Source organism: Pipistrellus hanaki (genome assembly GCF_964339955.1).
Source record: "Pipistrellus hanaki genome assembly, chromosome: 12".
In the NCBI taxonomy this organism is placed as follows: domain Eukaryota; kingdom Metazoa; phylum Chordata; class Mammalia; order Chiroptera; family Vespertilionidae; genus Pipistrellus; species Pipistrellus hanaki.
The window spans coordinates 52,919,685-52,947,110 of NC_140514.1; the positions used below are offsets into that span (position 1 = coordinate 52,919,685).

The 27,426-nt window shown below is 54.0% G+C and overlaps 1 protein-coding gene across 5 annotated transcripts in view; it reads right to left on the bottom strand.

Moving 5' to 3' along the window:
* The window catches only part of AFF3 (ALF transcription elongation factor 3), a 464,310-nt gene that overhangs the window by 74,636 nt on the left and 362,248 nt on the right, over nucleotides 1–27,426 (bottom strand). For all 5 annotated transcript variants that reach the window (XM_084900321.1, XM_084900320.1, XM_084900323.1 and 2 more), the window contains 2 exons: nucleotides 26,849–26,900; nucleotides 293–330 (listed from right to left, as the gene is read on the bottom strand). In XM_084900321.1, coding sequence (XP_084756447.1) covers nucleotides 293–330; nucleotides 26,849–26,900 — 90 coding nt within the window. The remainder of the gene's footprint in view (nucleotides 1–292; nucleotides 331–26,848; nucleotides 26,901–27,426) is intronic.

Genomic DNA, 27,426 nt, shown 5'->3' on the forward strand with positions numbered 1-27,426 from the left:
CAAACAATTCCGAAGTTCGGCATTTACTGCGCGCTGAGGGCTTTCCCTCCGGCTCCGTGTCTCTTGTTTCACTAACAACAAGGGACCCTCCACACTTCCTGTGAAATACAACACGGCGACTTTGGCAGTAATAAACCCACACGGGCATGACAAATCCAAGCATGCAAAACGTTTAACACCCCAGCTCCCAAACACGAGAGGGACAAAATCCGATTATGAATTATATGCTACGATAAATAGGGCTCGATGTTTCATAAAGCAATTTATAGTTCATAAAAATGACAAAACGTACCTGTCAGACAGAGCGTGGAGCGCGGCTCCCTGGGCTGCCTGCGGAGGAAAGGGCAGAGATGTTTATTTAATATTCTGACTTCCACATTACGCGGTCAATCAGCACTTACAAAAACCCGGGTCACACACATTTTTGCCATGTGGCCGAATATCAAACTGCAGGCAACACAGTAGGAGCTCTGTGTGTTGCGCAGTGAACACTCCCGAGGAGTTAACGGAAGCCCCTGCAGGGTCCCGCCACCAGGGGGCGAGCGTGGGGGGGGGGGTGCCAGGCTGTGAGGTTGGACAGGTCTCAGGAGACCCCTCCTACCCTCCCGCCACCTCCCCAGCTATTTCATTTGTACTCCCTGTTGCTTTATTCTACTTCATAGCATCTTCTCAATGAAGGTATACCTTTGACCCAGTTTTCTGATTTATTGAAAAAGTCACCACAATTGTAACCCGGAACATTGACAGAAATATGGAGATATTATGAGATTATGGATTTGTTTATAGGCAATGATTTTGTGGCAATTTTAAAAGAGTCTTCAGAGGTTCCTATGGAGATATTTATGGAAACCATTACAGGATCTGGGATTTGCCTTGAAACAATGTACGTGGAGGGGAGGGAGAGGGGTGGACATGCAAACAAAACAACGTCCCTGGGCGGTAACTGCTGACACCAGGCGATGAGCACAGGGGGATCGTTATGCCATTCTAGACTTTCTACGTGTTTGGAATGTTCTATAAAACACAAGAAGCAAAACGAAACAAAAGGCCTCCATTTCTCCGTCAGATTCCCCCCGTTTTGCACTCACGGCCTTCTGCCTGCTTAGCCTCGGCTGCCCACGTGCCCCGAGGGGCTGAGCTCATTCCACGGCCCGAAGCCATTGCCGGGAGGGGTCACGCCCCGCCTGTGGGAGGGGCTCACTCGGTGCACAGGGAACAGAAGTGCACTGGCCCGCTTTCACCGCGCCCAGGACGCGTGGAAAGTGTCCTGTTTGCCGGGGCGCCGGCATGTTTCCTCGTTCCATGCGGATGGCAGACAGACAGGCAGGATCTTCAGATGAGAAAAACACGACCTGGCAGGAACCTGATCCTGTCACAGAACTGAATCCCCCCTTGGCAACACACACACACACACACACACACACACACACACACACACACACACACGTCTTGGCTCACTCGGTCCGCCCAGCGCTGGCCGAATGCCCCCCCCACGGAGACCCCTGCGGGGGCTGCAGGGGGGATAGAAGCAAAGGCAGGAGGCGCGGTCCCTGTGCCAGAGAAGCCCAGCCCCAGGCAGGAAGTCAGGGCAGAGGGCCAGGGAGGACTTGACGACGCTTGGGAATGAACATGCAAGTGAGAGATGAGTAGGTGGGGACGTGGGTGCCGGTAACTCATGGCCGGCAGGCCCCGGGCTCCTCGGTCAGGGCCTGAGGCGGCTGGCAGGGGCTCAGTTCACATGATGAGGAAATGTCAAATGAAGGAATCAATTTGGAATCCTTCCCACTAATATGCGAGCGAAGCTGCAAAGACAAGGAGGATGTGTGCAGGGGAAAGAGGCACTGGTCGCTCCGGACGGCAAGGTGGAGCCAGGGCCGCCCCGGCCAGGCCTGCAGGGGCGGCTCTCAGCGGGGCACCTCTTGCCCAAACACCAAGGCCACCGGGGCTGAGGAGGGGTGTTTCTGTGTGTCCATAGCAAGGGGGGCACTGCCGGCATGAACGCCTGGGGCCAGGGATGCTACAGCCTCTCCAAGGCCCAAAGGGCCCTGGCCCCATGAAGCGGCCCCGCAGAAGGACAGGGGTTTCTGTGGAGAAACACCCAGCAAAGGCCGGAGGAAACCTGGCAGGAGCGACCCCCGGGGTGTGGCTTCTGGGCCTGGCAAAGGAACCGAGACCAAATCACCAACACCGACATCACCCCCTGACAGGAAAAACATACGCTCTGCGGACCTTGGCACTGACCGTCTTCCATCCTGGGAGAAGTTTACCATTCGCTTATGTTAGGGCCTCCGAGACTCAGCTTCCAAACTGCTCTTCCTACCCTAAGGGGATGGCGAGGGAGCTGGCCAGCCATGCCCAGGCTCCAGCGAACAGTTCATGGGGTCACTTCCCCTCTTTTTTCTCTGATTCCCGTGAATTTAGGGCCAAATGCCGGGGCATTCCAGTGTCAGGAGGGGAAAGAGTATCCACAGGGCGCTCTCTTGCTGAGGGCACCTTAGGGAGTAGAACGAGGCGGGGAAAACGGTGAAAAGCCTCAGGAGGCCGTGGAGACCAGGGGCCCCTCCCTGCCCCTCCCTCTCCCTCCCTCTCTGTGCTCTCGGGGGCCAGCCCAGGCGCTGGCACAGGAGCGCCCGGCAGGTGCAGGCAGCCACCACGGTCCCCGGGGCCCCATCGCTCAGCAGGATGCTTTCGTTTTTGGCACCTGTACTTGAAAAGAACCTAGCTCCCTACCCCTGCCTCTGCTTGGCTAAATACACCAAATGTACTCTGAGCCCCCCCAAGGAAAGGTGGCATGCATGGTTAGTTCAGGCTCAATGCACCTCCGCAGAAGGCACGTGACTTTTCCGGGGATAATGGAAACCTTCAGCGATGTGGCTGGAAGGTCAGCAGGCATCTCGGACACGGTGTCTGCGTTTTCCCCGGCCAGGGCTGCCCATGTTTTAGCAGCCCGTTGACTTTTTTCTCTCCTGCCTCCGAATACTTCCCACTGACGTTTTGTGATACGGAAACAGGGCCCGTTGATGAGCAACTTATGAGACAATTATTTTAACAACAAAAGCAAAAACAAGCACAAAACAAGCAACTCTGCCGCGGTGCCTCCAGGGGGCGGACCCTGCGGAGGACTCCGTGCAGTGGGCCCCCGGCCGGCTCTGGTGTGAGTGAGCGGGGCTGGGCGGCCGCCCTCCTCCAGCGGATGGACGTGGCGCTGACCAGAAGGCCGTGTGGGCTGTCACAGCGTCCCCCCAGCCGGACGATGGCTTTCTGCGCTCCTCACTCTCCCATCTGTCCGCCCGCACGGCCAGTGTTTCCACGCACTTACCACTGGCTCAGAGCACCACCGGCCACCTGCACCACAATGTTTAATGCCTGAATTTGATGAAGCTATTTAATTTGCAGTTATTTTACAGCATTAAAAACTTGATGGAGATGGCTCATCACCCATCAAGAAAGCAGATGAGAATATGTTAAAGGTTTAAACAATAACTTTAAAAAGGCTTTATGGCATTAAGTTAAAATGGTATGCCATATGCCAAAGCAAAGACCGCCATTTTTCTTTTCTTTTCTTTCTTTCTTTCTTTCTTTCTTTCTTTCTTTCTTTCTTTCTTTCTTTCTTTCTTTCTTTCTTTCTCTCTCTCTCTCTTTCTTTCTTTCTTTCTTTCTTTCTTTCTTTCTTTCTTTCTTTTTCTTTCCTTTTCTTTTTTTTTTACAGCTCTTCTTTTAAATATGCTTTGGCTTTTGGACCCTATTTTCTTTTACTGTTGAAAATAATAAAATAAAAACTCATTGGAACTAAATCGCAGAGAAAAAACTGCTAGGTGACTCATAAGTGAAGCCCGAAGAAAGACGCGGCGTAAGCTGGATGGATTGCTCAATTTCCTGCCTGCAAGGGCCGTGTGTTCCAGCGCCCACATCCCTCCCTCCCAATCATCACCTCGCTGTCACTTTCCTCATCCAGTTCTCAGCAACGGAACGGAGAGGGCGAGGGGAACACTTCGCCGATCCTTCCCGAGTTCCTTACGCATTCACGAGGGACTCGGAGGCATGAGCTCTGAGACAAGTTTTCTGCCAGAAATAATCATTTTCCAGGTCCTTTTCAAGAGATGGCCCTTTTCTGCCTTTGTTACACAAAGCTTGGAGCTTGGGACACAAGCAGCAGAAGTTCAGGTTTCAGTGTTTGTGAAGTAAGTTGCTAGTCCCGGTCTGTGACTGAAGGAAAACCAAAGGAGAGATGAGGCGCCCTCATTGTCACTGGGCTGAGCGCAGGGCAGGCTCTGGATGCTGAGCGAGGGGAGGGGCTGGATTTCAGAGGGTGCCCGGAGGATGCCATTTCTTTCCTTCCCGATGGAAACAGAACCAACCAGGGCTGCTCCATGGTTCAATCTGAAGCGCCTGTGATGTGCAGGTGACAGGCGTGGCCTGGGCCACAATCAAGATAGAGAACGTGCTCACCATGTTGGACGTAGGGACTAGAGGTGTCAGACATAAAAGCTGAACATTCTCGATTGCACAAGCGTTCTAGATTGCAGGGGCTGTGGCTGACGAGGAGAGGGTGCGGGGGGACCTCCCTTGGAGTGAGTGGGTGAGGAAGGCCCACTGAGTCAGGGGTAGCTAAGCTGATGCCTGAAGGATAAAGAGGAGTTCCTGGAGCAGAGAAATGAGAGGGTGTGGGGAAGAAAGAGCCCCACGCAGGCCTAGATCCTCGCTCAGTTGAAGGACTACAAGAAGGCCACTGTGAGGGAGCTCAGAGGGTGGCAGCGACACTGGCAGATCCCAAGGGCTTTGGAGGTCAAGTTGAGGATTTGGGGGACTCTCCACCTGAGAAATCACTCACATTAGGGGAAGTTGGGTAAAGGATGTACGGGGCCTGTTTGCATCTTTAGAGTATTCAATAAAATTTTTTTGTTAATCCTCACCCAAGGATATTTATTCCATTGATTTTAGTGAGAGTGGAAGGAAGGAAGGGAGGGAGGGAGGGGGGGAGAGGAAAAAGAGGAATGCATTGATTGGTTGCCTCCTGCATGTGCTTGGACCGGGTCTGGGGATCAAACCTGTAATCCAGGTACATACTCTTGACCAGGAATCAAACCCATGACCCTTTGGTGCATGGGTCGACTTTAACCATTGAGCAACACCAGCCAGGGGCTGATGGATCTATAATAAAAAAAAGTAAAGTAGGGAGTGAGGCAATATCATTTACATTTTTTCCCCAAATTTCATTCTGGCTTCTGTGTGGTGAATGGATTTGGGCAGAAGGTTCAGTATTAAGTAAGGTTGTTGCATTAATCTAAGCAAGAGAAGTGCATGATAGCAATGATGGTGGAGAGAGTTTGTGCTACATTTTGGAGGCAGAACTGAGGAAACTGGCGATTGATTGGATGTGACAGGCCAAGGATGGCGGCAGGACTGAGCCCCAGGTTCCAGTTTGAGCCCCATGGAGGGCCGCTGACTGGGACAGGCAAGCTGGGTGCAGGGGCAGGGGTAAGGGAGAAGCTTAGTTTGGGGTGTGAAGTTCACGTTGTTTTCAGGATGTTCAGCCGGAGATGCTAAATAGATGCTTGGACACATAGATGGCGGCTGTCAAATGCCAATGAGGTTCCAAACATTGGCACGTTGTTGGCATGTTGGCAAATTACAGTCATAAAAAGGAGACAGATACAGGGCTCATGTGCCGGATCTGCATTTTGCTCTCATTCGAAGAGGAGTAGGTTCGGGTCAGCTGCCCAGAACAGCCTGTCCACTCCACACGCACACAGCCCATCTGTGCTGTCCCAGCTCCAGGCTCGTTTTCCCGACAGAAGGTGGCACCTCTGCGGCTGCGGTCTGGGTCACCTTGCTCCGCCTGTTGGAAGACTGTATCCACATTCAACTACTGGAGCAAATGCCGTCCCAGTCAGTGGCCCTCCGTCTATACCAGGGGCTCAAGCTGGAACCCGGGGCTCAGTCCTGCCACCAATCCTGGCCTGTCACATCCAGTCGATCGTGGTTGGTCATTTGTTGTTTAGCCGTCATGAAGCGCGCCATGGAGTTTAGGTCCAATCGCGTATCTCTGCAGGAATTCTGTCCAGAATGGCTAATTACATTTTTTCTAGCATTTATTAATGTATTTCACTGTTTAATTTACTTCCACATCTGTTACCACTTTCTGTTTCATTTACTGAACTTCCGCGCTGTTGGTTTTTATTGGAATCCTCGTTGGGTCTTTTTGTTTTTAAATGTTTTTATTGATTTCAGAGAGGAAGGGGGCGGGAAAGAGTGATAGAAGCATCAATAAGAGAGAATCACTGATCGGCTGCCTCCTGCACGCCCCCTACTGGGGATCGAGCTGCATCCCCACACGGGGAATGAGCCCACAACCGGGCATGTGCCCTGACCACCACCAGCTGGGCACCTCACCGAGTGCTGTGATCTTCCATGTGGTTCTCCTCCCCAGCCAGCATACCGGCGAGACGAAGGAGAGTCCTGCTCTCCGGTTTTCCTCTGACACAGGAAGCACGTTGCGTTCTCAGATGCCCCAGATGCCGCCCAGGAAGCGTTCTGTTCAGTAGACTTGGACTTGTCCTGCTCTCCACGGGGCCAGGCCGAGTAGGGATAACAACATGGATCATCCAATAAGGACCTTTTTTGAGAGTGGACGGGGATACCCCGCCCTCCAGACGGAGCTGGGACAGCAGGAGAGGCAGTGCTGTTCTCAGCACCCAGGCCACCGGGCTGCTGTCCGTACACGCACATCAGATGCAGAGGCAGGACTCCGGGGCCGAGGAGGCAGGACTCCGGGGCCGAGGCGTTGTCAATAAGCAAAGAGCTCCGAATGGGGTCAGCAGGGACAGATCGCTTTGATTCTCGGTGTCTCTAAAGTCAAACCAACGTCTCTGCCATTTTCCAGCTGCTCCCCCTCTACTTAGATTCTGCCTGTTAGTGTTCCCCGACCACCCAAGCTTCCAGCAGCTTCCTCTCTCTCAACTCCTCGTCTGGAACCTGGATGAGCACAGGCTTCTTCCTTCTTCTGAAAAGTTCGCCACCTGCTTCACAAGAAATTTAGTCTGGGCTCCTCAGGTTCCGGGAGACACTGAGGGCAGAGGTCCTAGCTCATCCTGGCCCAGAAAGCGCTTCCCGGGATCACACTCCGTGAACCCCCTGCCCGTGATCAACAGGCCGGGTGCCAGGAGGGAACTTCTGCCCATGACCAATTCCTATTTGCATGGCTCTGCTCCAAGAGATTTGTTAAAACTCATTTCTTTCCGAGCTATATATTCTGTCTCTATTTCACTTTCTTTAAAACTCGGGTCCACTTTGGCTTTAGGGAAAGTTTGCCTCGTTTTATGTTTTAACGCCGGATTGCTTAGATCAGTTTATTCTACCGGAACTCCAATGAAGACAGCAGCACACTTGCGGAGCTGCTGTCACACCCAGGGAGAGTGCTGGTTAGGTGAAGCCTGGACTACACCACCTCACAATCGGTGTCCTGCCACCAACCGCCTGGCGTGGGCCTGGTTTGGAGCCGGCTGTCGGTGAGAGTCAGCCCCTACCTGGCGGCTCTCTTCTCCTGAGGGGGGTGGGGGGTGGGGAGGGCACTGCCAGGACATCTGGCTCACGAGGGCGACGCCGTGAGCCACCTGAGACCTCCGCTGCCGGCCCTGCGGGCTGTGCCTCCACAATAAGACCCGGCCCTGCGGGCTGTGCCTCCACAATAAGACCCGGCCCTGCGGGCTGTGCCTCCACAATAAGACCTGGCAGCTGCCAGGAGCTGGGGGAGAAGGGAAGGTGGTGGCAACGTGAGCACAAACTGGGGCGGCTCCTCAGCTGCAGGGACTGTCACCGCATCTTTCTAGGAGTGAGGGCCCCACTGAGGGCGAGGGCCCACTGAGAGTGAGGACCCACTGAGGGCGAGGAGGACCCCACTGAGGGCAAGGAGGACCCCACTGAGGGCGAGGAGGACCCCACTGAGGGCGAGGAGGGCCCAACTGAGGGCGAGGAGGACCCCACTGAGGGCGAGGAGGGCCCCACTGAGGGCGAGGAGGACCCCACTGAGGGCGAGGAGGGCCCACTGAGGGCGAGGAGGGCCCACTGAGGGCGAGGAGGGCCCCACTGAGGGCGAGGAGGGCCCACTGAGGGCGAGGAGGACCCCACTGAGGGCGAGGAGGACCCCACTGAGGGCGAGGAGGGCCCCACTGAGGGCGAGGAGGGCCCCACTGAGGGCGAGGAGGGTCCACTGAGGGCGAGGAGGGCCCACTGAGGGCGAGGAGGGCCCCACTGAGGGTGAGGAGGGCCCACTGAGGGCGAGGACCCACTGAGGGCGAGGACCCCACTGAGGGCGAGGAGGGCCCACTGAGGGCGAGGAGGACCCCACTGAGGGCGAGGAGGGCCCCACTGAGGGCGAGGAGGACCCCACTGAGGGCGAGGAGGGCCCACTGAGGGCGAGGAGGGCCCACTGAGGGCGAGGAGGGCCCACTGAGGGCGAGGACCCACTGAGGGCGAGGACCCCACTGAGGGCGAGGAGGGCCCACTGAGGGCGAGGAGGACCCCACTGAGGGCGAGGAGGGCCCCACTGAGGGCGAGGAGGACCCCACTGAGGGCGAGGAGGACCCCACTGAGGGCGAGGAGGGCCCGAGGGCGAGGAGGGCCCACTGAGGGCGAGGGGGGCCCATTGAGGGCGAGGAGGGCCCACTGAGGGCGAGGAGAGGAGGACCCACTGAGGGCGAGGAGAGGAGGACCCACTGATGGCGAGGAGGACCCACTGAGGGCGAGGAGGGCCCACTGAGGGCGAGGAGAGGAGGACCCACTGAGGGCGAGGAGGGCCCATTGAGGGCGAGGAGGGCCCACTGAGGGCGAGGAGGGCCCACTGAGGGCGAGGAGGGCCCACTGAGGGCGAGGAGGGCCCACTGAGGGCGAGGAGGACCCCACTGAGGGCGAGGGGGACCCACTGAGGGCGAGGAGGGCCCATTGAGGGCGAGGAGGGCCCACTGAGGGCGAGGAGAGGAGGACCCACTGAGGGCGAGGAGAGGAGGACCCACTGAGGGCGAGGAGGGCCCACTGAGGGCGAGGAGGGCCCACTGAGGGCGAGGAGAGGAGGACCCACTGAGGGCGAGGAGGGCCCACTGAGGGCGAGGGCCCAGCGAGGGCTGGGAGGTATCAAGCACCCTCCATGGTGGCCACATTTACTGTCATGAGGGTAACATTATGGGTCAGAGGGTCCCAGTGCGCCCAGTCAGAAGGGTTTCGGGAGGGGGGGGTAGAATAGGGGTGGGAGGTTAGGAGGAGGGGGTGGTGGAGTGGGGGTGGGAGATCAGGAGGAGGGGGTGGTGGAGTGGGGGTGGGAGGTCAGGAGGAGGGGATGGTGGATTGGGGGTGGGAGGTCAGGAGGAGGGGATGGTGGAGTGGGGATGGGAGGTCAGGAGGAGGGGATGGTGGATTGGGGGTGGGAGGTCAGGAGGAGGGGGGGATGGAGTGGGGGTGGGAGGTCAGGAGGAGGGGATGGTGGATTGGGGGTGGGAGGTCAGGAGGAGGGGGCGGTGGAGTGGGGGTGGGAGGTCAGGAGGAGGGGGTGGTGGAGTGGGGGTGGGAGGTCAGGAGGAGGGGGTGGTGGAGTGGGGATGGGAGGTCAGGAGGAGGGGGTGGTGGAGTGGGGATGGGAGGTCAGGAGGAGGGGGGGCTGGAGTGGGGGTGGGAGGTCAGGAGGAGGGGGTGGTGGAGTGGGGATGGGAGGTCAGGAGGAGGGGGTGGTGGAGTGGGGGTGGGAGGTCAGGAGGAGGGGGTGGTGGAGTGGGGATGGGTGGTCAGGAGGAGGGGGGGATGGAGTGGGGGTGGGAGGTCAGGAGGAGGGGGGGATGGAGTGGGGGTGGGAGGTCAGGAGGAGGGGATGGTGGATTGGGGGTGGGAGGTCAGGAGGAGGGGGGGATGGAGTGGGGGTGGGAGGTCAGGAGGAGGGGGCGGTGGAGTGGGGGTGGGAGGTCAGGAGGAGGGGGGGATGGAGTGGGGGTGGGAGGTCAGGAGGAGGGGGGGATGGAGTGGGGGTGGGAGGTCAGGAGGAGGGGATGGTGGATTGGGGGTGGGAGGTCAGGAGGAGGGGGGGATGGAGTGGGGGTGGGAGGTCAGGAGGAGGGGGCGGTGGAGTGGGGGTGGGAGGTCAGGAGGAGGGGGTAGTGGAGGAGGTGGGAGGTCAGGAGGAGGGGGTGGTGGAGTGGGGGTGGGAGGTCAGGAGGAGGGGGGGATGGAGTGGGGGTGGGAGGTCAGGAGGAGGGGGTGGTGGAGTGGGGATGGGAGGTCAGGAGGAGGGGGGGATGGAGTGGGGATGGGAGGTCAGGAGGAGGGGGGGATGGAGTGGGGGTGGGAGGTCAGGAGGAGGGGGGGATGGAGTGGGGGTGGGAGGTCAGGAGGAGGGGATGGTGGATTGGGGGTGGGAGGTCAGGAGGAGGGGGGGATGGAGTGGGGGTGGGAGGTCAGGAGGAGGGGGCGGTGGAGTGGGGGTGGGAGGTCAGGAGGAGGGGGTAGTGGAGGAGGTGGGAGGTCAGGAGGAGGGGGTGGTGGAGTGGGGGTGGGAGGTCAGGAGGAGGGGGGGATGGAGTGGGGGTGGGAGGTCAGGAGGAGGGGATGGTGGATTGGGGGTGGGAGGTCAGGAGGAGGGGGTGGTGGAGTGGGGGTGGGAGGTCAGGAGGAGGGGGTGGTGGAGTGGGGGTGGGAGGTCAGGAGGAGGGGGTGGTGGAGTGGGGGTGAGAGGTCAGGAGGAGGGGGTGGTGGAGTGGGGGTGAGAGGTCAGGTGGAGGGGGTGGTGGAGTGGGGGTGAGAGGTCAGGAGGGCTTCTGGAGGGGGTGGTGGAGTGGAGGACGGGTAGTGGGTACCAATTTCATTACTGCACAACCTTGGCACAAGGTCTAGCCAACAGCACAGGGCACCTAATGCTTGAGAAATACCATGTGAGCTGCCTTAATGAGGCGCCTCCCAGACCCTGGGGGTGGTGGTTGGCCTCTCCATCCCTCAGTCAGCTCCACCTCATTCCAAAAAGCGTGTCCTGTCAGAGGGTGAGGACCAACTGGCAGCTGCGGGTTAGTCTTCAGCACCGATTCTAACGTTTATTCAGCTCCGCCAGTGCAGTTACCAGCAAGCATTCCTTCGTTTGTTTGTTGGTTGGTTTGTCTGTTTAAAGGAATCAACACGGAGCATTTTGCTTTTAAATAGGCACCATCCTTCAATTACCAGTTCCCCTTTAGGTAGAAGGGAATGACAAACCTTTGCTGAGCTATGACTGTGTTAAAAACCAAACCAGCACGCTCTATGAAACGCCTTTCCTTGTGAGAAATGCATTTTCACCAGCGGTTCCCAGTAAGAGCCGCTCCTGAGGCCGCACACAGGGGACTGTTCAGGGTCCCGCTGGGCAGGTGTTATTGCTAGTCTCCGACCTTCTGTTCCGAACAGAAGTACTTTGTCCTCCTGAGTAACATGTTCTCAAATCCCCGCCCCTTCATTCTGAGCCGGTTCTCTCGTTACTGATGTTCTCTACCAGCAAAAGGCAACATCTGGCCAAAGCCTTTCACACCTCACCTCTGTGGTCTGTGTGGCAGACGTAGTCACAGGATACACTTCCATTCCAAGCCCCCGGTTTTTATATAATTTTCCCTTGTCCGAGTGGTATGCGCTCACTGCAGAAAGACAGCGCACACAGGAAGCCGGAAACCAAAGCGACAAACGCAGGAGGAACTGCCTCGTACACCCCGGCCCACAGTGACCGCCAGCTGTTTGGATGACTCTGTCCCCACTTCACAAGTAAAACCATCCATCAGGGCTGTCTCTCACAAAAACGCCATGAAAGCCTTGAAAATAAGGTAAAATAAAAGGTTTTTTTCTCTTTTGTTAATCCTCACTTGATATCTTTCCCACTGATTTTGAGAGAGAGTGGAAGGGAAGGGGAGAGACAGACACATCGATTGGCTGGCTCCTGCACATGCCCCGACCGGGGACCGAGCCTGCAACCGAGGTGTGTGCCCAGGACTGGAATCAGATTCTAGGGCCTCAGTCTGGGGGTCGACGATGCTCTAACCTAGGGGTGTCGAACTCAATCAGAGAAGGGGCCAAAATCTAAAATCCAGCCTAAATCGCGGGCCGAATGGTTTACTGAACAGTCATAAACTGCCAATGTCATAAACTGACAGCGGAGTGCAGTGATGACAGCGCGGTGCGGGCCACATTGCAAGGCCTGGCGGGCTGGATTTGGCCCGCGGGCCTTGTGTTTGACACATGTGCGTCTAACCACTAAGCAAAAGGGGCGAAATCAAAGATTCTTGACCAGAGAAGCTCAAGGGGGAGAAGCCCCTCAGCATCTCCTCACTCGGCTGCCTTTTCTCACACCCACCCCGTGGCAGCGCCTTCTCTCTCTGCCCCTTCCCTCCTCCTCACCCTCTTCTCCCAAGCTCAGCCCACACTCTCTCCTCCTCCACCTTTGAGTTCTATTTTCGATAACTATTGTAGCTCCTTTCCCTTTCTTATAAAATTAATGGTCTTGCATTCTTCCTGGACACCTCTCCTATTACGGAAAAGAGCATTTAAAGAAAGTGTCAGTAATGCAAAGAAAGAACACTTTTGAGGGGAATGGAAGGGAAGAAGGAGGATGTAAAAATGTACATTTTAATAGTCTGACACCCAGATCTGCCTATATAATATACATAATACTTATATCAATACGGAATATTTTCTATTAATCTCCGTTAGCATTCCTGTCCGGGCACATTGAGGCCGGCCGGCTCACGGTCACAGAGCAGCAAGGCCAGCCCAGCCCTGCCCAGCCCACCGCGGTGTCAGGACAGAGGGTGACGGGAGGGGCTGGGTGGGTTTTGGATTCTGCCAGTTTCAGCTCAGAGAGAGGCAGCGGACGCTGAGAGGGCGCTAGCTGAGGCCGGGAGAGCTTTCTCGGGGATGCTCAGGAGGAAGTGCAGGCGGCACCTCCTGGGAGGGTTTGCGGAGAAGCCGGAGGGTTTCAGGATTCCGAGACGGATACCTTTTCCTCGGGAAGTCTGCAGGTGGAATCACATTGTTTACCTGCGAGCTGGCCAGGAGCTCCCAGGGAAGAACTCTTTCTACCTCTGACCTCCTGTGGCAGGACTCCGTGTGGAAGGCAAGAGCTGCTGGGCCAGGCCGGGCAGGTCCAAGGACACTGAGGACTCAGGCACAGGGCAAAGCCCTGGCGCCCGAGGGTGGTGGCAGGAGACCTGGGTGGGTGTGTGATTCTCAGAGCTGTGGGAGCGGCAGAAAGCCCTGGCCTCGGACAGAGCACTGACAGAGTTGTAGTGCCTTCCACGTGAGTGAGCGTGTGAGTGTGTGTGTGTGTGTGTGTGAGTGCGCACAGGTGCTTGTCTGGCATCCACAATTTCAAAGTGAAAGCAAGCACACCTGAATGACCCTCGGATCTGGCGGTGGCTGGTTGCTTGGAGCTGCTCTGCACACAGCATGTGGGTCTGAAGCCCTGCTGCTGGGAGTGGAGGTGAAGTCAGGGTGACACGGGATGTGGCTCTGGTCCTGCAGGTTCCACCCGGGCTTTGTAGCTGCTCCCCAGGGCTCGGGGCAGCATGTGCTGCTGGAACCCGCCTCCGGGGCAGGTCCAGAGCAGGCCGGCCGGCACAGCCAGATGGTGATGGCCGTTAATGATGCCCATCGTGGGCACAGCGGGGCACCGGCTCAGTCGCTTCCCATTTTGTCGGGTCTGCCAAAGGCCTTTGGAGCTCTCCACCAAGTTCTTATGATGCACCAACAGGGGCCCTGGTGGAGTCCCGCTGACCTTCCACTGACCGTGGTCGGTGGCTGTTCTCAGGAATGCAACTCGGGCCCAAGTTGTGGGCTGCAAATGTTTTGTTTTCGTATAAAGGCAAGATGGAAAAAACATCAATGTTTTGATAGTTTTGCTAAACATACAACCTGCATTTGAAGAACCAAAATTAAGTCTGTCTTTGTTTCACTGAAACATCGCTTGCTCAGACAAAAATAACAATAGTTGAAGGTAGAAACTGGCAGAATTAAAAAGTACTGGTTAGGAAACATCCTCAAAATGGCACGTTGCCAATCAATTGTGTAACAGGAGAGAAAGCTGCACCTGTTCTCATTGTGTTATTGTTATTATCGGTGTCAGACTTTCCACCTCTCCCGTGACCACTGCTTACGGTTTACACATGGAAGTGTGTTCACATATAATTGTCATCTCACGCCCTTCCCTGAACAGCCTGGACTTTTACGAATGAGGTCCTGGTTGAGAGGAGAGGTGCCCGGAGGCCTGCTGCTGGACCAGACCCCCCGGAGAGAGACCCCGGCCACCTGCACCCACACTGTGCAGCCCGCGGGGGACCGTGCTGGGTCTGGCTTCGGGGACTGCGTGGCCACTCCCAGAAGACGGCCTCATTTCACTCCGCACAACCTGTTGGCTGCAGATCTGGCCAGCACAGCACCGGGAAGTGCCGGGGGCGTTGAATTACCACAAATGGTTATGCTCCGGAGATTATAGTTCATTAACAAAAAAAAAAGAAAAAAAGAAAAAAGAAAAAAGAAATAACGGGCTCAGAGCGTCTCCTGGGAAAAGCTGAGCTTATGAGATAACCAGCCCGGTGAAGACTTGGAAAAACACACATGTAAACAGAGCTTTCCAAGCGCAGAGCTGGACCAAACACCTGAGTGGTCTAGGGACTCCTCTGTGACATGCAAGCACCACGCCTGGACGGCAGCGATAGCGTGCGCGCGCAGCAGCATCCACCGGTGAATGGCTGAGCTTCTGAAAACGCTATTGAAGGAAACACCATTCAAGTCCCGGGACAAAGGACTATGCCTGTGCGTCACCCAGGGGCGTCCTCAGAGGGAGAGGTCCACCCCTCTGCCCACCGCGGCGGCTGGCGGCTGAGCGAGAAGGCGCCTATCGGTAACACGCACAGCCGCTCTGCGCTCCCATCGGGGAAGCTCCGTGGGTGGCGTTGAGAGGCACCATCAGCGAAAACGAGGCTCAGCTTAGAAAATGTTTCTCCTTTCATGAATTCTTCTACCTGACAAAGCAATAATTCTCATTTTTTGCGTTAACTATATGTTTGCCCAAATTTAACCAATCATCTATGGTTTTTATACAATTTTTCTCATTGTCCCGATTCCTAGTCAGGGTCCTCAGATGGAAATCAGGCACGTCTAAGGTCCAGGCTGGCTGGCCACAACCAAATCTACATAAATCTCAGCCAGGTCCCCAGAGGGCGTCTGAGAAAAAGTTTTGGGGAACAGGGTGTGGGCCTTTTTTACATCTCTGCCCAGTGACACTTAAGCTGGTTGACCATTTCAATTTCGGAGATTATAGTTCATTAACAAGAAAAAAAAAAAGGCAATGACATTTTTGTATCTCCACCTACGCTAGTGTTTTTCACAAATGTTTAGAAAAAATGGCATGATATAATGAAATTGGCCATCTTAAGAGAAGTCTGCAGTTGCCTATGGTGACAGTAAAATTTTACCGATAAAATAGAATCATTTAACTAAGTGTGAGAGCTTAAAAACACAAACACAAGCCTTCTGCTGAACGCCTGCGTTTCGCTGGTGGCGACGGAAGGTCCCAGCAGTGATTCCTTCAGTGCACATGATGGAGATCTGGCCACGGGCAGTCCTTTCCCATGAGCGTGCCTGCTCTGCCCCCACATTCAAAAGGCGCCCATTGGTCAGTACGGTTAAACTGTGCAAGACTAAACACGCACGCAAAAGTTAACTACCTTTTTTTCTACTTTGCTATTAGGCTTCATATCTATGTAACACTAGGTAGTTGGTGTGTATATACATTGAAGCGAAGGCCTGGCATTTCCTAAGATTTAAAATTTACTTCCGACTTTTTTTAAAAAATATATTTTATTGATTTTTGTACAGAGTGGAAGGGAGAGAGATAGAGAGTTCGAAACATCAATGAGAGAGTGTCATCGATCAGCTGCCTCTTGCACACCCCCTACTGGGGATATGCCCGCAACCAAGGTACATGCCCTTGACCGGAATCGAACCCGGGGCCCTTCAGTCCCCAAGCCGACGCTCTATCCATTGAGCCAAACCGGTCCCGGCTACTTCCGACTTTTAAGGACAAATTACTATAATGAATATTACCAGTGAGGAATTCATCGAGACCAACAAGCCAGAGTCTTGTACAACTCGGCACTTAGTAGGCCTTCAAGATTATTCTCGAATGACTTTTATGTAAAAATTGCGTAGCTCTTGTTCTGACTCCAAATAATATCTAACATACAGCTCCTTTCTGATGCAGGGAGAAGCTCGACTTTGGAGCCTGGCCCCTCAAACCTGGTCCTGATTACGGCCTCCACTCCTGTTTATATAATTCTGCAGTTTTGGCAGGACTCAAGAGCACATGCCAAGGGTGTTGGCTCTTATGCATCTCCTGGGATGTGAATGTCAAGCCGCCTGGATGAACCCTGGCCACAAAGCCCAGACAAGCACAACGACTCTATTTATCCAGACTTGGCCGCCTGGATGCCGATGGGCTCTGCGGCAATAAATTTTCACAGGCCGAGGGCTCCAGATCCACCAGGCTGTCCGGGAAGAAAGCGGCCCCAGGGCAGTGCGGCGGGCTGCGGACCCTCCTGCTCTGTGGCCCACGTTTGGGTGTCCCGCAGCCAACACATTCGGTCGCTGATTGACAGGTGCGGCCAGAGGCTCTTTTCGAAAGCTCTGCTCTCTGTTACGCAATCGTCATATTAGAAAGAAACAAGGGAAAACATGAACAGCACTCCCCGCGATGGGCAATCTGCTCTCAGGATCACACCCACACCGCGGTGCGTTACCCAGCGAGTCTGTGGCACAGAGCAGGGGCCTGCCACAGGAGTGGTCCCGTGTCTCTCCACGAGAAACCCGAGGTATCAAAGAGCAAGAAGTGCAGCTCCATGCAGCCGGGCTCTCCGTTCACATTCCTTTTGAGAGACGCCATTAGTACGCCACGCATTCACATAAGACAGGAACCGGCTCTTTAACGTGAAGATTTATGTTAACTACCCAGATATCTATTACATTAATTGTGCTCTCCAAATATTGATTGGGGATTAAAAGGTAACTTTTCTTCATGGCGAGGAGTAAATTATGCCAGTGGGAGAATTTCCCTCTACAGACTTTATCCAATGATCATGGCCTGCAAAATTAAAATTGTCAGTTGTAAGTGGATAAACCGTGCTCATTTGCGGGGAATATGCAGTTCTATAATTAAAATGAAAAGACTGCCTAATGTGCGTGGCTAATGTGATCACTGGAAACGGCAGGCACGTACTTGGCCGTGAGATCTGGACCCTGCTCCCTTCCCTGCCCTGCACTTATGCATCTGTCACTTCGGGAAAACACTGCCCTCACCCGACACCAGCGTGGCTGCTCCATCCGAGAGCCCCAGTTCCGGTCCCTCTCCTCCTGCCTTTGCAAACTCATTAGTCAACAGAACCAAATATCAACAGCACAACGATTGGAATTTCTTTGGAGAGCCAAATTTTTAAAACTTAAACTTCTCCTAACGCCACTTCCTCAAAATAGACTCGCCCAGGCCGTGGTATTTTGTGGAAGAGCCACACTCAAGGGGCCAAAGAGCCGCATGTGGCTCATGAGATGTAGTTTGCCGACCATGAATCTAGACATTTGCTATGTCCCTTCCCCCGAGCCTGGCCTGACGTGATCAACAGAGCTGTCCTTTCACCACATCGAGACATGCAGTCCCACTCTCACCCCCTTCCAAATGCGTGTGAAAACGCCTTTGGTACTTTGCAGCTTCAGGAATAATTTTGTCTTAAACCTTCTAACTGATCCACATCTCTCCAGGGAAACATTCTCTTTGGAATTGTTAAAAACCCAGAGTTACAGGAAAAGAGATCAAACAAATTGGTACATGTACCACATGTCCTTCAGGCTCCCAGACAAACAAGAAAACTGGTCCTCACAGTTTATCCTAGTCCCAGTTTGAACCTCAGCAAGCATGAGAATTACAGAAGCAAACATGAGAACATGCTTCCATTTCCATCATGTCTCCGAGCTCTGTGGGTGAACCCGGTCACAACCCCAGCTCTGAGGTCACAAAGCTCTGCTGTCCTCGAATGGCAAGGCTGTGCAGACACCGCCCTCCTGGCTTCCAGGCTTCCGTCTACGAAAACTTCTGAAAACCTGTAACTGCAGCACGGCCTGTCGCTAAGTTATTTACGAAGTGGCTACCGCCATCTCCACCTTCCTCCTGAACAAGCAGGTCATGTGTGCATGCTCTACAGTCAACTCATGGTCTCGGGTCTCTCTTTTGGTCTTCTCTACCAGCACTCTGATCTCTGGATAGACCTGATTTGAAGTCAGGATTCGGTAAAAGAAATGAAGGCGGAGAAAAGTAACCTTTGATACTGGATAATGGCCAGCAGCGAATACTGTCCATCCCTCTCCACACTGCACTCACTCAATGTAGCGCCTCTGCTGTGCCAGACCCCGTCCCTGCCTAGTCGGTAGAGAAAGATAGTGTAAAAGTAAAAACAAGTAACTACAATTGTCATGAGGCTTGAAAGGTTAAGGTTATTGTGAGAAGGACTAACATGGTCCAGTTTAGGTGACGGGGACGCTTGATGAGGACGTGAAAGCTATGCTCACTTCCTAGACGAGTAGGCTTTGGTCGGGAAGGAAGGAGGGAGCAGCCGCTGGGGGCCCTTGGCTTGCAGGGGAGGCTGCGCTTGGTGTGCGGGGAGCTGGAGGAAGGCCCCCGTGGGGGGGGTGGGGAGCTGGAGGAAGGCCCCCGTGGGGGGGAGCTGGAGGAAGGCCCCGGGGGGGGGGGGGAGCTGGAGGAAGGCCCCCGTGGGGGGGGTGGGGAGCTGGAGGAAGGCCCCCGTGGGGGGGAGCTGGAGGAAGGTGGGGGGGGGGGGGAGAGCTGGAGGAAGGCCCGGGGAGGGGGGGGGAGCTGGAGGAAGGCCCCGGGGGGGGGGGAGCTGGAGGAAGGCCCGGGGGGGGGGGCTGGAGGAAGGCTCCCGTGGGGGGGGGAGCTGGAGGAAGGCCTCCGTGGGGGGGGGAGCTGGAGGAAGGCCTCCGTGGGGGGGGGCTGGAGGAAGGCCTCCGTGGGGGGGGGCTGGAGGAAGGCCCCCGTGGGGGGGGGAGCTGGAGGAAGGCCTCCGTGGGGGGGGGGCTGGAGGAAGGCCTCCGTGGGGGGGGGCTGGAGGAAGGCCTCCGTGGGGGGGGGGGCTGGAGGAAGGTCCCCGTGGGGGGGGCTGGAGGAAGGCCCCCGTGGGGGGGAGCTGGAGGAAGGCTCCCGTGGGGGGGAGTTGGAGGAAGGCTCCCGTGGGGGGGAGCTGGAGGAAGGCCCCGGGGGGGGGGAGCTGGAGGAAGGCCCGGGGGGGGGGGGCTGGAGGAAGGCCCGGGGGGGGGTGGGGAGCTGGAGGAAGGCCCCCATGGGGGGGAGCTGGAGGAAGGCTCCCGTGGGGGGGAGCTGGAGGAAGGCCCCGGGGGGGGGGGGAGCTGGAGGAAGGCCTGGGGGGGGGAGCTGGAGGAAGGCCCCCATGGGGGGGAGCTGGAGGAAGGCTCCCGTGGGGGGGAGCTGGAGGAAGGCCCCGGGGGGGGGGGGGGAGCTGGAGGAAGGCCCGGGGGGGGGGGCTGGAGGAAGGCCCCCGTTGCGGGGGGGAGCTTATGGAAGGCCCCTGGGGGCGGGAGCTGGAGGAAGGCCCCGTGGGGAGGAGCTGGAGGAAGGCCCCCATGGGAGGGAGCTGGAGGAAGGCTCCCGTGGGGGGGGGGAGCTGGAGGAAGGCCTCCGTGGGGGGGGGAGCTGGAGGAAGGCCCCCGTGGGGGGGGGGCTGGAGGAAGGCCCCCGTGGGGGGGGGCTGGAGGAAGGCCCCCGTGGGGGGGGGCTGGAGGAAGGTCCCCGTGGGGGGGGGGGCTGGAGGAAGGCCCCCATGGTGGGGAGCTGGAGGAAGGCTCCCTTGGGGGGGAGTTGGAGGAAGGCCCCCGGGGTGAGGGGGGGAGCTGGAGGAAGGCCCCCGTGGCTGAAGTGCCCGATGAGCTCCATGCGCCATGAAGGGAGGAGTGGGGGCGCCACACGGTGGGGGCAGTGCTGGCTTTGGGCTTTATCCCAAGCGGTTAGTTAAGATTAGAGACCAAGGAATGACGCGATCTGAGTTACATTTTTAAAAGATCACTGTGCGAAGCGGTATTGCAGAGGGGAAGGGATAGACACGTGCTCGATAGGCTTAGACCAGCCAGGATGGCAAGAGGCACGTGGACTTGTGTTTAGTGTTGGAGGCTGAACGTACAGGACTCACAGCGAACACCAGCATTTGTGTGGGAACAGGAGTCGTCAAGGAGGAGCCCAGGTCCCAGGCTCCCCCCACGGCGCGGCTGGCCGTGCGTGTTCAGGAAGGGAACACTCACAGGAAGGGCACAGGTGGGTGGGGTGGGCACCGGCAGGCAGGGCCAGAAGTCCAGTTTGGCACATACTGAGGGAAATGCATGTGAGACGTCCAAGCGGGAGAGGCAAGAAGGTCTGCAGGTTAGAAGCGAGCTCTGAGCTGAGGGTGTAACTTTCGAAACTATAAGCATATAAGCACTGAAGATCATGGGAATCAGGGGACCCCTCAGTCAGAGAGAGAGAGAGAGAGAGAGAGAGAGAGAAGGGAGAGAGCGAGTGGGGGAAGGAAGTGGAGAAATCAGGAATAAATGCTAAAAGGCTCCAACAGTTAAGGCTGGGTAGAGGAAGAGCCTGAGAAAAACAGCCAGAAGGGTGGAACAAACAGGAGTTCGGTACGAGGCACCTCAAGAGGCGTGTGTGATCAATGGTTTTCAAGGCCCAGTGCTGTCCATCTCCTGGCAGAAGGCCAGGCTGAAAGGACCAGGTCACTTGGTCAGTGGGGGTCGCTGTTCACGCAGTGAGTGGTTCTGGTGGGGAGGTGGGAGAAGGAGATGATGGGTTTTGGTGAGAGGAAGGCAGTGTTTTCAGTAATAGAGGGAAGGGAGAGAAACAGTGAAGATAAGGGTGGCTGTGTGGGTCTGGTTATGGGAAGAGGAGACTTTCCTGTCACCCATGAATTCACTAGGGAAATAAAGGTGAGTAAGATGCAGAATCATTCTGGATGTTCACTCAAGAAGTCAGGAAGAGCCGAAACCGGTTTGGCTCGGTGGATAGAGCGTCGTCGGTCTGCGGACTGAAAGGTCCCAGGTTCGATTCCGGTCAAGGGCACGTACCTTGGTTCCGGGCACATCCCCAAGGGGGTGTGCAAGAGGCAGCTGGTTGATGGTTCTCTCTCATCGATGTTTCTAACTCTCTATCCCTCTCTCTTCCTCTCTGTAAAAAATCAGTAAAATATATTAAAAAAAAAAAAAAAGAAGTCAGGAAGAGAGAACCAAGTCCCACATTATTCACTCAGCATCAATTCTTTGACAGAGATAATTATAAGATACTGGGAAATTACACTTGTAGAATGCCATCACCAGTGAGCTGCTAAAGGTTATGTATATATAATTTAATATCTAGAACTAGCACTTAAAATGATAAACAAAGAGATATAATAAAAAATACAAAATACTGTAGATAAATACTAATGGGAGTTCCCAAAATGTTCAAAAAAAAAACCTATAGGAAGCCAGGAAGAAGAACACAGAAAAAGAAAAAAAGAACAAAAAAAAAGAACAAACAGAAAATAAAAATAAAGTGGCAGAATTCAGCACTAAGGTATTAATAATTACATCAAATGCATATGGTCTAAATACATCAATTCAATGATAGGCGCTGGCAAAGGGGATTAAAATATGACAACTATATACTGTCTATAAGAAACTCATTTCAAATATAATGACATAAGTAGGTTGAAAGTAGAAGAATGGAATTAGTTCCATTACGCAGACATTAATCAAAAGAAGGCAGCAGTGGTGGCAGTGATGAAGTAGACCTCAGAACAAAGAAAATTACCCAAGAAAGAGAGGACATTCCAACAATAAAAGGAGCAATTAACCAAGAAGACACAGAAACGCACAATGTTATGCACCAAATAACAGAGCTGCAATATATGTGAAGCAAAAACTGATAGAATGGAAAAGAGAAACAGACAAATCCACAATTACAGTCGGAGATTTCAACCCACCTCTCCCAACAGCTGACAGAGTGACTGGACAGAAAGTCAGAAGGATATAGAATAACTCAGCAACGTCAACAGCAGGATACAATGGGTATTTACAGAACACCCACCCAACAGCAGCAGGTTAGATGTTCTCTCAGGAGCCCATGAAACAGATGCCAACACACACCATATCTTGGGCATAAAAAATACTCCATAAAGTCACAAGAACTGAGATGACACAGCACGTGTTTTGTTCTCTGACCACAATGGAACCAAACTAGAAGCCGATACAAGTAAGATGACAGGAAATCTCTAAACGTTTAAGAAATGAAACAATATGGTTCTCAATAATCCCCATGCCCAAGAGGAAGTCTCACTGAACTGAGTGACAATGAGAATACATCTCGACATTTGTGGCATCCAGCTAGGGCACAGCTCCTCACAGCTCCTTCTCTGCTAGGGCTGCACGTCCGCAGCCAGTAGGCACTGGAAGAAGATGTGAGCAGTCCTAGGCAAACAGGAGAGACTTCCCTGCAGACCGAATAGCCATTGCTAACCAGGAGCCATCTGCTAAAACAGTTCTTTAAAGCAGCCCTACAAAGCAGCCACATACCAGCTGGTCAACAATATCCTATTCAATAATCCTGTATAATAAAAGGGTAATATGCAAATTGACCCTAAAGGCAGAACAACCAGGAATGACTGGTCACTATGATGCACACTGACCACTAGGGGGCAGACACTCAATGCAGGGGCCCCCTGGTGGTCAGTGAGCTCCACAGGGGAGCTCTGCTCAGCCACAAGCTAGGCTGACAGCTGTGAGCACAGCGGCAGAGGTAGGAGCCTTTCCCACGTCCTCAGCAGTGCTGAGAATGTCTGATGTGGATTAGGCCCCAGGCTCAGGCTGCAGTCTGACATCCCTTGAGGGCTCCCCGGCTGCCAGAGGAATGTCTGACTACCAGCTTAGGTCTGATCCCCCGGGGAGCGCACTGACCACCAGGGGGCAGCTCCTGCATTGAGCGTCCACTCCCTGGTGGCCAGTGCATATCATAGTGACCGATCAGTGGTGGCAGATGGACATCCCCTGAGGGGTCCCAGATTGTGAGGGCACAGGCCGGGCTGAGGGACCCCTCCCCTGAGTGCACGAATTTTCATGCACCAGGCCTCTAGTATCTTTATACTAACTTAGACAAAAGAGTCTTCTTGCCAAATAGTGATATCAATATTTGGGTTATAGAAAGGTACGCCTGTGCATTGTGTACAGTAAAACTGCTGTGTCACTGCCTTTGCACATGCACAAGGCAAACTGGCCCTGACCATCGGGCATACTCTGATTAGGGTTCCCCCAGCAGTGATAAGAATGAATATACAGCCCTAAATGCTTACAGGAAAGAGGACAAATCTCAAATTAATAATCTCAGCTTTCTCAGGAGACTAGAAAAAAAAGAGCAAAAATGAACCCAAGGTAAGCAGTAGAAAAATAATAAAGATAAGAAATTAATGAGATTGAAAACAGAAAAACTGATAGAGAGCATCAATGAAACAAAAGCTTGGAAAGATCAATAAAACTGATAAACATCCAAGAAGACTGACAAAGACAAAAATAAAGGTCAGTATCAAGAATAAAACGCATATCACGATAGCTCAGACATCAACAGGACAATAAAGGAATACAATTCTACACACGTGACAACTTACTGGCACAATGAAGTGATTATTTGGAGAGCACATAAGCTATCCCAGTGGTCGGCAAACTGCGGCTCTCGAGCCACATGTGGCTCACAAGCTGCGGTTTGCTGCTCTGTTGACTAATGAGTTTGCCGACCACTGAGCTACCCAATGTGAAAAAAATCCAATAACCCTTTAACTAGAAAGAAAATAGAATTTGCAAATTTTTATAATCTCCAGGCCCACAAAGTTCCACTGAAGAATTCTGACAAACTTTTAAGGAGTGATTAACACCAATGTTATACAATCTCTTCAAAAATGGGGAAGAGCTGGGCACACGACTCAATTCATTTTACAAGCCATGTTGGCCTTCTGCCAAGACTAGACAAACATGATACCAAGAAAGAAGCCTTAAGAACAACATCCTTCATGAGCTTAACAGACAAGTGTGAGGATGTGGAGCAACTGGAATTCTCTTCCGTTGCTGGTGGGCGTGTCAGCTGCGCAGCCGCTTTGGAAGGTGGTTTGGGACAACCTACTTGAGTTGAATGTGCACACACTCTCTGGCCCGACTGCCCTCTGAGAGACCTGGACACGGGCAGTTTACATGTAATGGTGGTTTATGAAGACTCATCGAGGTGTATTTGTAGGTTACATGTGCTTTCCTCCATGTGTGCTTTACTCAATTATAAGTTAACTAGATAACAACAAAAAGCCTATTTGATCTGGTGATATGAAGATAGCAGAGAAGCACAGTTCTGAGGGAGTGGCGGGCTTTGGGGACCTCAAGTTAGTGTGACTGCAGCAAAGAGCAGTTCAGGCAATGGGCCAAGGTTGCAGAATTACTGAGTTGGAGAGCAAGGATTTGAACCCAGGGAGCAGGGATGCTGAGCCCGTGCTCACCCACTACACTGCTTGTCTACTTGTCCTTGAAGGCACCAAGGCAGTGAGGACAAAGGCAACACCAGACAGGACGCACTAGGGCCTGAGGCCCCTACTGGAGGGGCCTGCAGGCACTTCAGCTGATGCTCCTGCAGCTGTCTCTATCACAGGGGCTGCCAGGCTGGTGGCCAATAGTCATAGGACAACCAGGCATCAAGGAAGAAAAGATGAGGCATTTTCATTTACTATGTTTACTAAGACCGGGAAATTTCACTAGTATTTTTGAAATATTTGAGTAAGGGACAAGCTCCGAGTACGCCTGAGAGTCAGTTGTGTTAGTTGTCTTATCATCTCCCAATGCCAGAGCAACGCAGTGTGTGCATGTGTGCCCAGGCTCCATCCACGCTTTCCGGCACAACCGTGTTTTGGTCTTGGAGAGAAAAAAACACACCATGTCATTAGAGTTTTTTAGAAGCATGGAAATTACGATTTTGTAATTAGGCCAGGGTATAATTATAGGCTAGAGCCAGATAATATAATTAGTGTTAGAGCAATCCCTGAAGCTACCACACACAACCATGGTGTGAAGCCTTAATTAAAAAGAGGAGATTACTGTATAAAAGTCATTCATTCTGTCAGCTGCTTTCAAAGGTGGGAAGGTGCCCACACATAGGGACTACATGCAAGAATGAAGGATCTGACACTATCATCACAATACAATAATATCAGTGTCTACAGATGGAAAAGAAATCACCAATAAAGCAAGATAAGTCAACTCAAAGTTCCTGCTGTCTTAGAGAACATCTTTGATAACTAGTTTTTTAAAAATTGAGTTTGCAGGGAAATATTTCCTGGAAACAATTCAGGAAATTCTTTCCGAATTAAACAAGGCTTGCTGAATGAAATAGCCTGTAAATCCCTTTTCCAATGGGAAGTTTACATAATCTACACATTGGTATGACTGAATCCACAACACACCTATGTGAACTTCTCCCTGGGAAAACACACAGAGATGAAATCAGTTGCTTATCGTCATCCAGACGAGGACCCAGACGGGAGCTGCTCTGGGTCTGGCGCGGTGGCTGTGTTGTGGCCAGCTGACAGCCCTGGTGTCTCCGCCTGGAACCAGCTAGTCAGCCTCCAAGAAGCCTGAGTGGTCCTCCGGGTTCGGTTAACCTCCCTCCACTTGGGCTCCCTCTGCTTGCCAATCCAGTTTCAAGAGGCACCGAGTTCTACCTCAGGCCAAGCGGCTTCTTTGGTGCCTCACCGCCTCTCACGAGGTGAGCAGACTCCACTCGCTGCTCTCCTAGCCACACTCTGCTCAGACGCTCTTCCTGGAAGTTCCCTTTCACTGTTCTCTCACCTCTGCACACTCTCTGTGCATCGTTCCCACCTGCAGGTCTCGCCAGCGCCTGCACCGCACCCACGGTACCGTTATGTAAAATTCCCTCTCCCAAGAGCGACCGAACGGCACATGTGGTTTGTAGGAAACGTAAAAATGACGTAGAAAAACCTCTCTGTCTTAGTCGTTTTTGGACATACCACATTTATCCAAACTGACAAAACGCAGCACAGGTAACAAGAAAAAGGGTAGGGAAATCTGTCTTTAGTGTTTTCAAACATGCTTCAAAACGCAGGCACTGCCTGGAGTACAGACGTGACGGTGATGAATGTTGAGTGGGTATTTTTTCACTTTAACTGACTGATCAGAAGAGTATTTACAAAGCCCCGACTAATGTCTGGAAGCTGATAAATCAACACCAAAGGAGAACATTTCAAGCACATTTATCATTTAAGACAAACGGGCTATCCTGAGCATGAAGCTTTCTTATTCATCACTGGAGCTCACCTCTGCGCTTGCATCTTCTCAGTGTTAATAACATCTGCGTAAGGCTCCTCAATATTTAATGCTACAGTCTGCCTGCTGCATGCTGATGAGGTTAGGATCATGCCTGATCGCCAGCAGGCCAGTCAGCTTTCCAGAAAGAGGCTTTCACTCTGAAGCCTGACCCCGCTAGCTTCCTTATAAATAGCTGCTGTTGGTTTTGGTGCCATAAAAAAGCACAAAATTACTGTTTTAAGGGAAATTAAGGTCAAGATATTTTAACAGACGTTCCCAACGGCACCAAACAATGCCATTAGCATCACTGAGCCCCATGTCTCAGCATTTGTATGACTCAGCCAGCGTCCAGGACGGTCTGCCAGGCCGGCATCACGGTGCCACGCCGAACAGCACATGCCCAGCGGGAGCTTACCTGTTCACCCTCCTCTTCATCACTGCTTAGCTTGAGGTCATCTTCGAGCATTCTGGAAGAGGGAACAAAGACGTACAGGTGCTTAGCACATTCAAGTTATTCACCAACAAAACACCTGAACGCGAGCAACGTTTCAGTAATAAGTCTGTTGGATGCACTGGTTTGGAAAAGTGCTCATTTGAAGCCCTTCTCCTGTGATGCACCCAAAGCAACACACTGCCACGTCCTGAGAACTGGCCCTCACGGCAGGCACAGTGCGAGGCGGCTGCGTCCACGTGTGAGGCTGGACGGTGGTCACGAGCGCGTTTCCCGGGGAGGTTTTCCGAGTGGCAGCGCCCGTGCCCGTGTCCACCTCCGCTCCCGGGAGCAGGCCCCGGGCCGGGGCACGCTGCGGAGGGTGGCGGGCACCACGCTGGGGGGCGAGCCACGCCGCCCGGGCTCCCACCGCGGAGGCCTGGCCACACAGCCGCAGGCCCTGCGGGAAGGGAGAACCAGAGGGGACCTTCCGGAAAGACTGCGAAGGCAACTCCCCTGCGCCCCAGGTCTGACAGCACACTCTTGCGTTCATAAATGTTAAG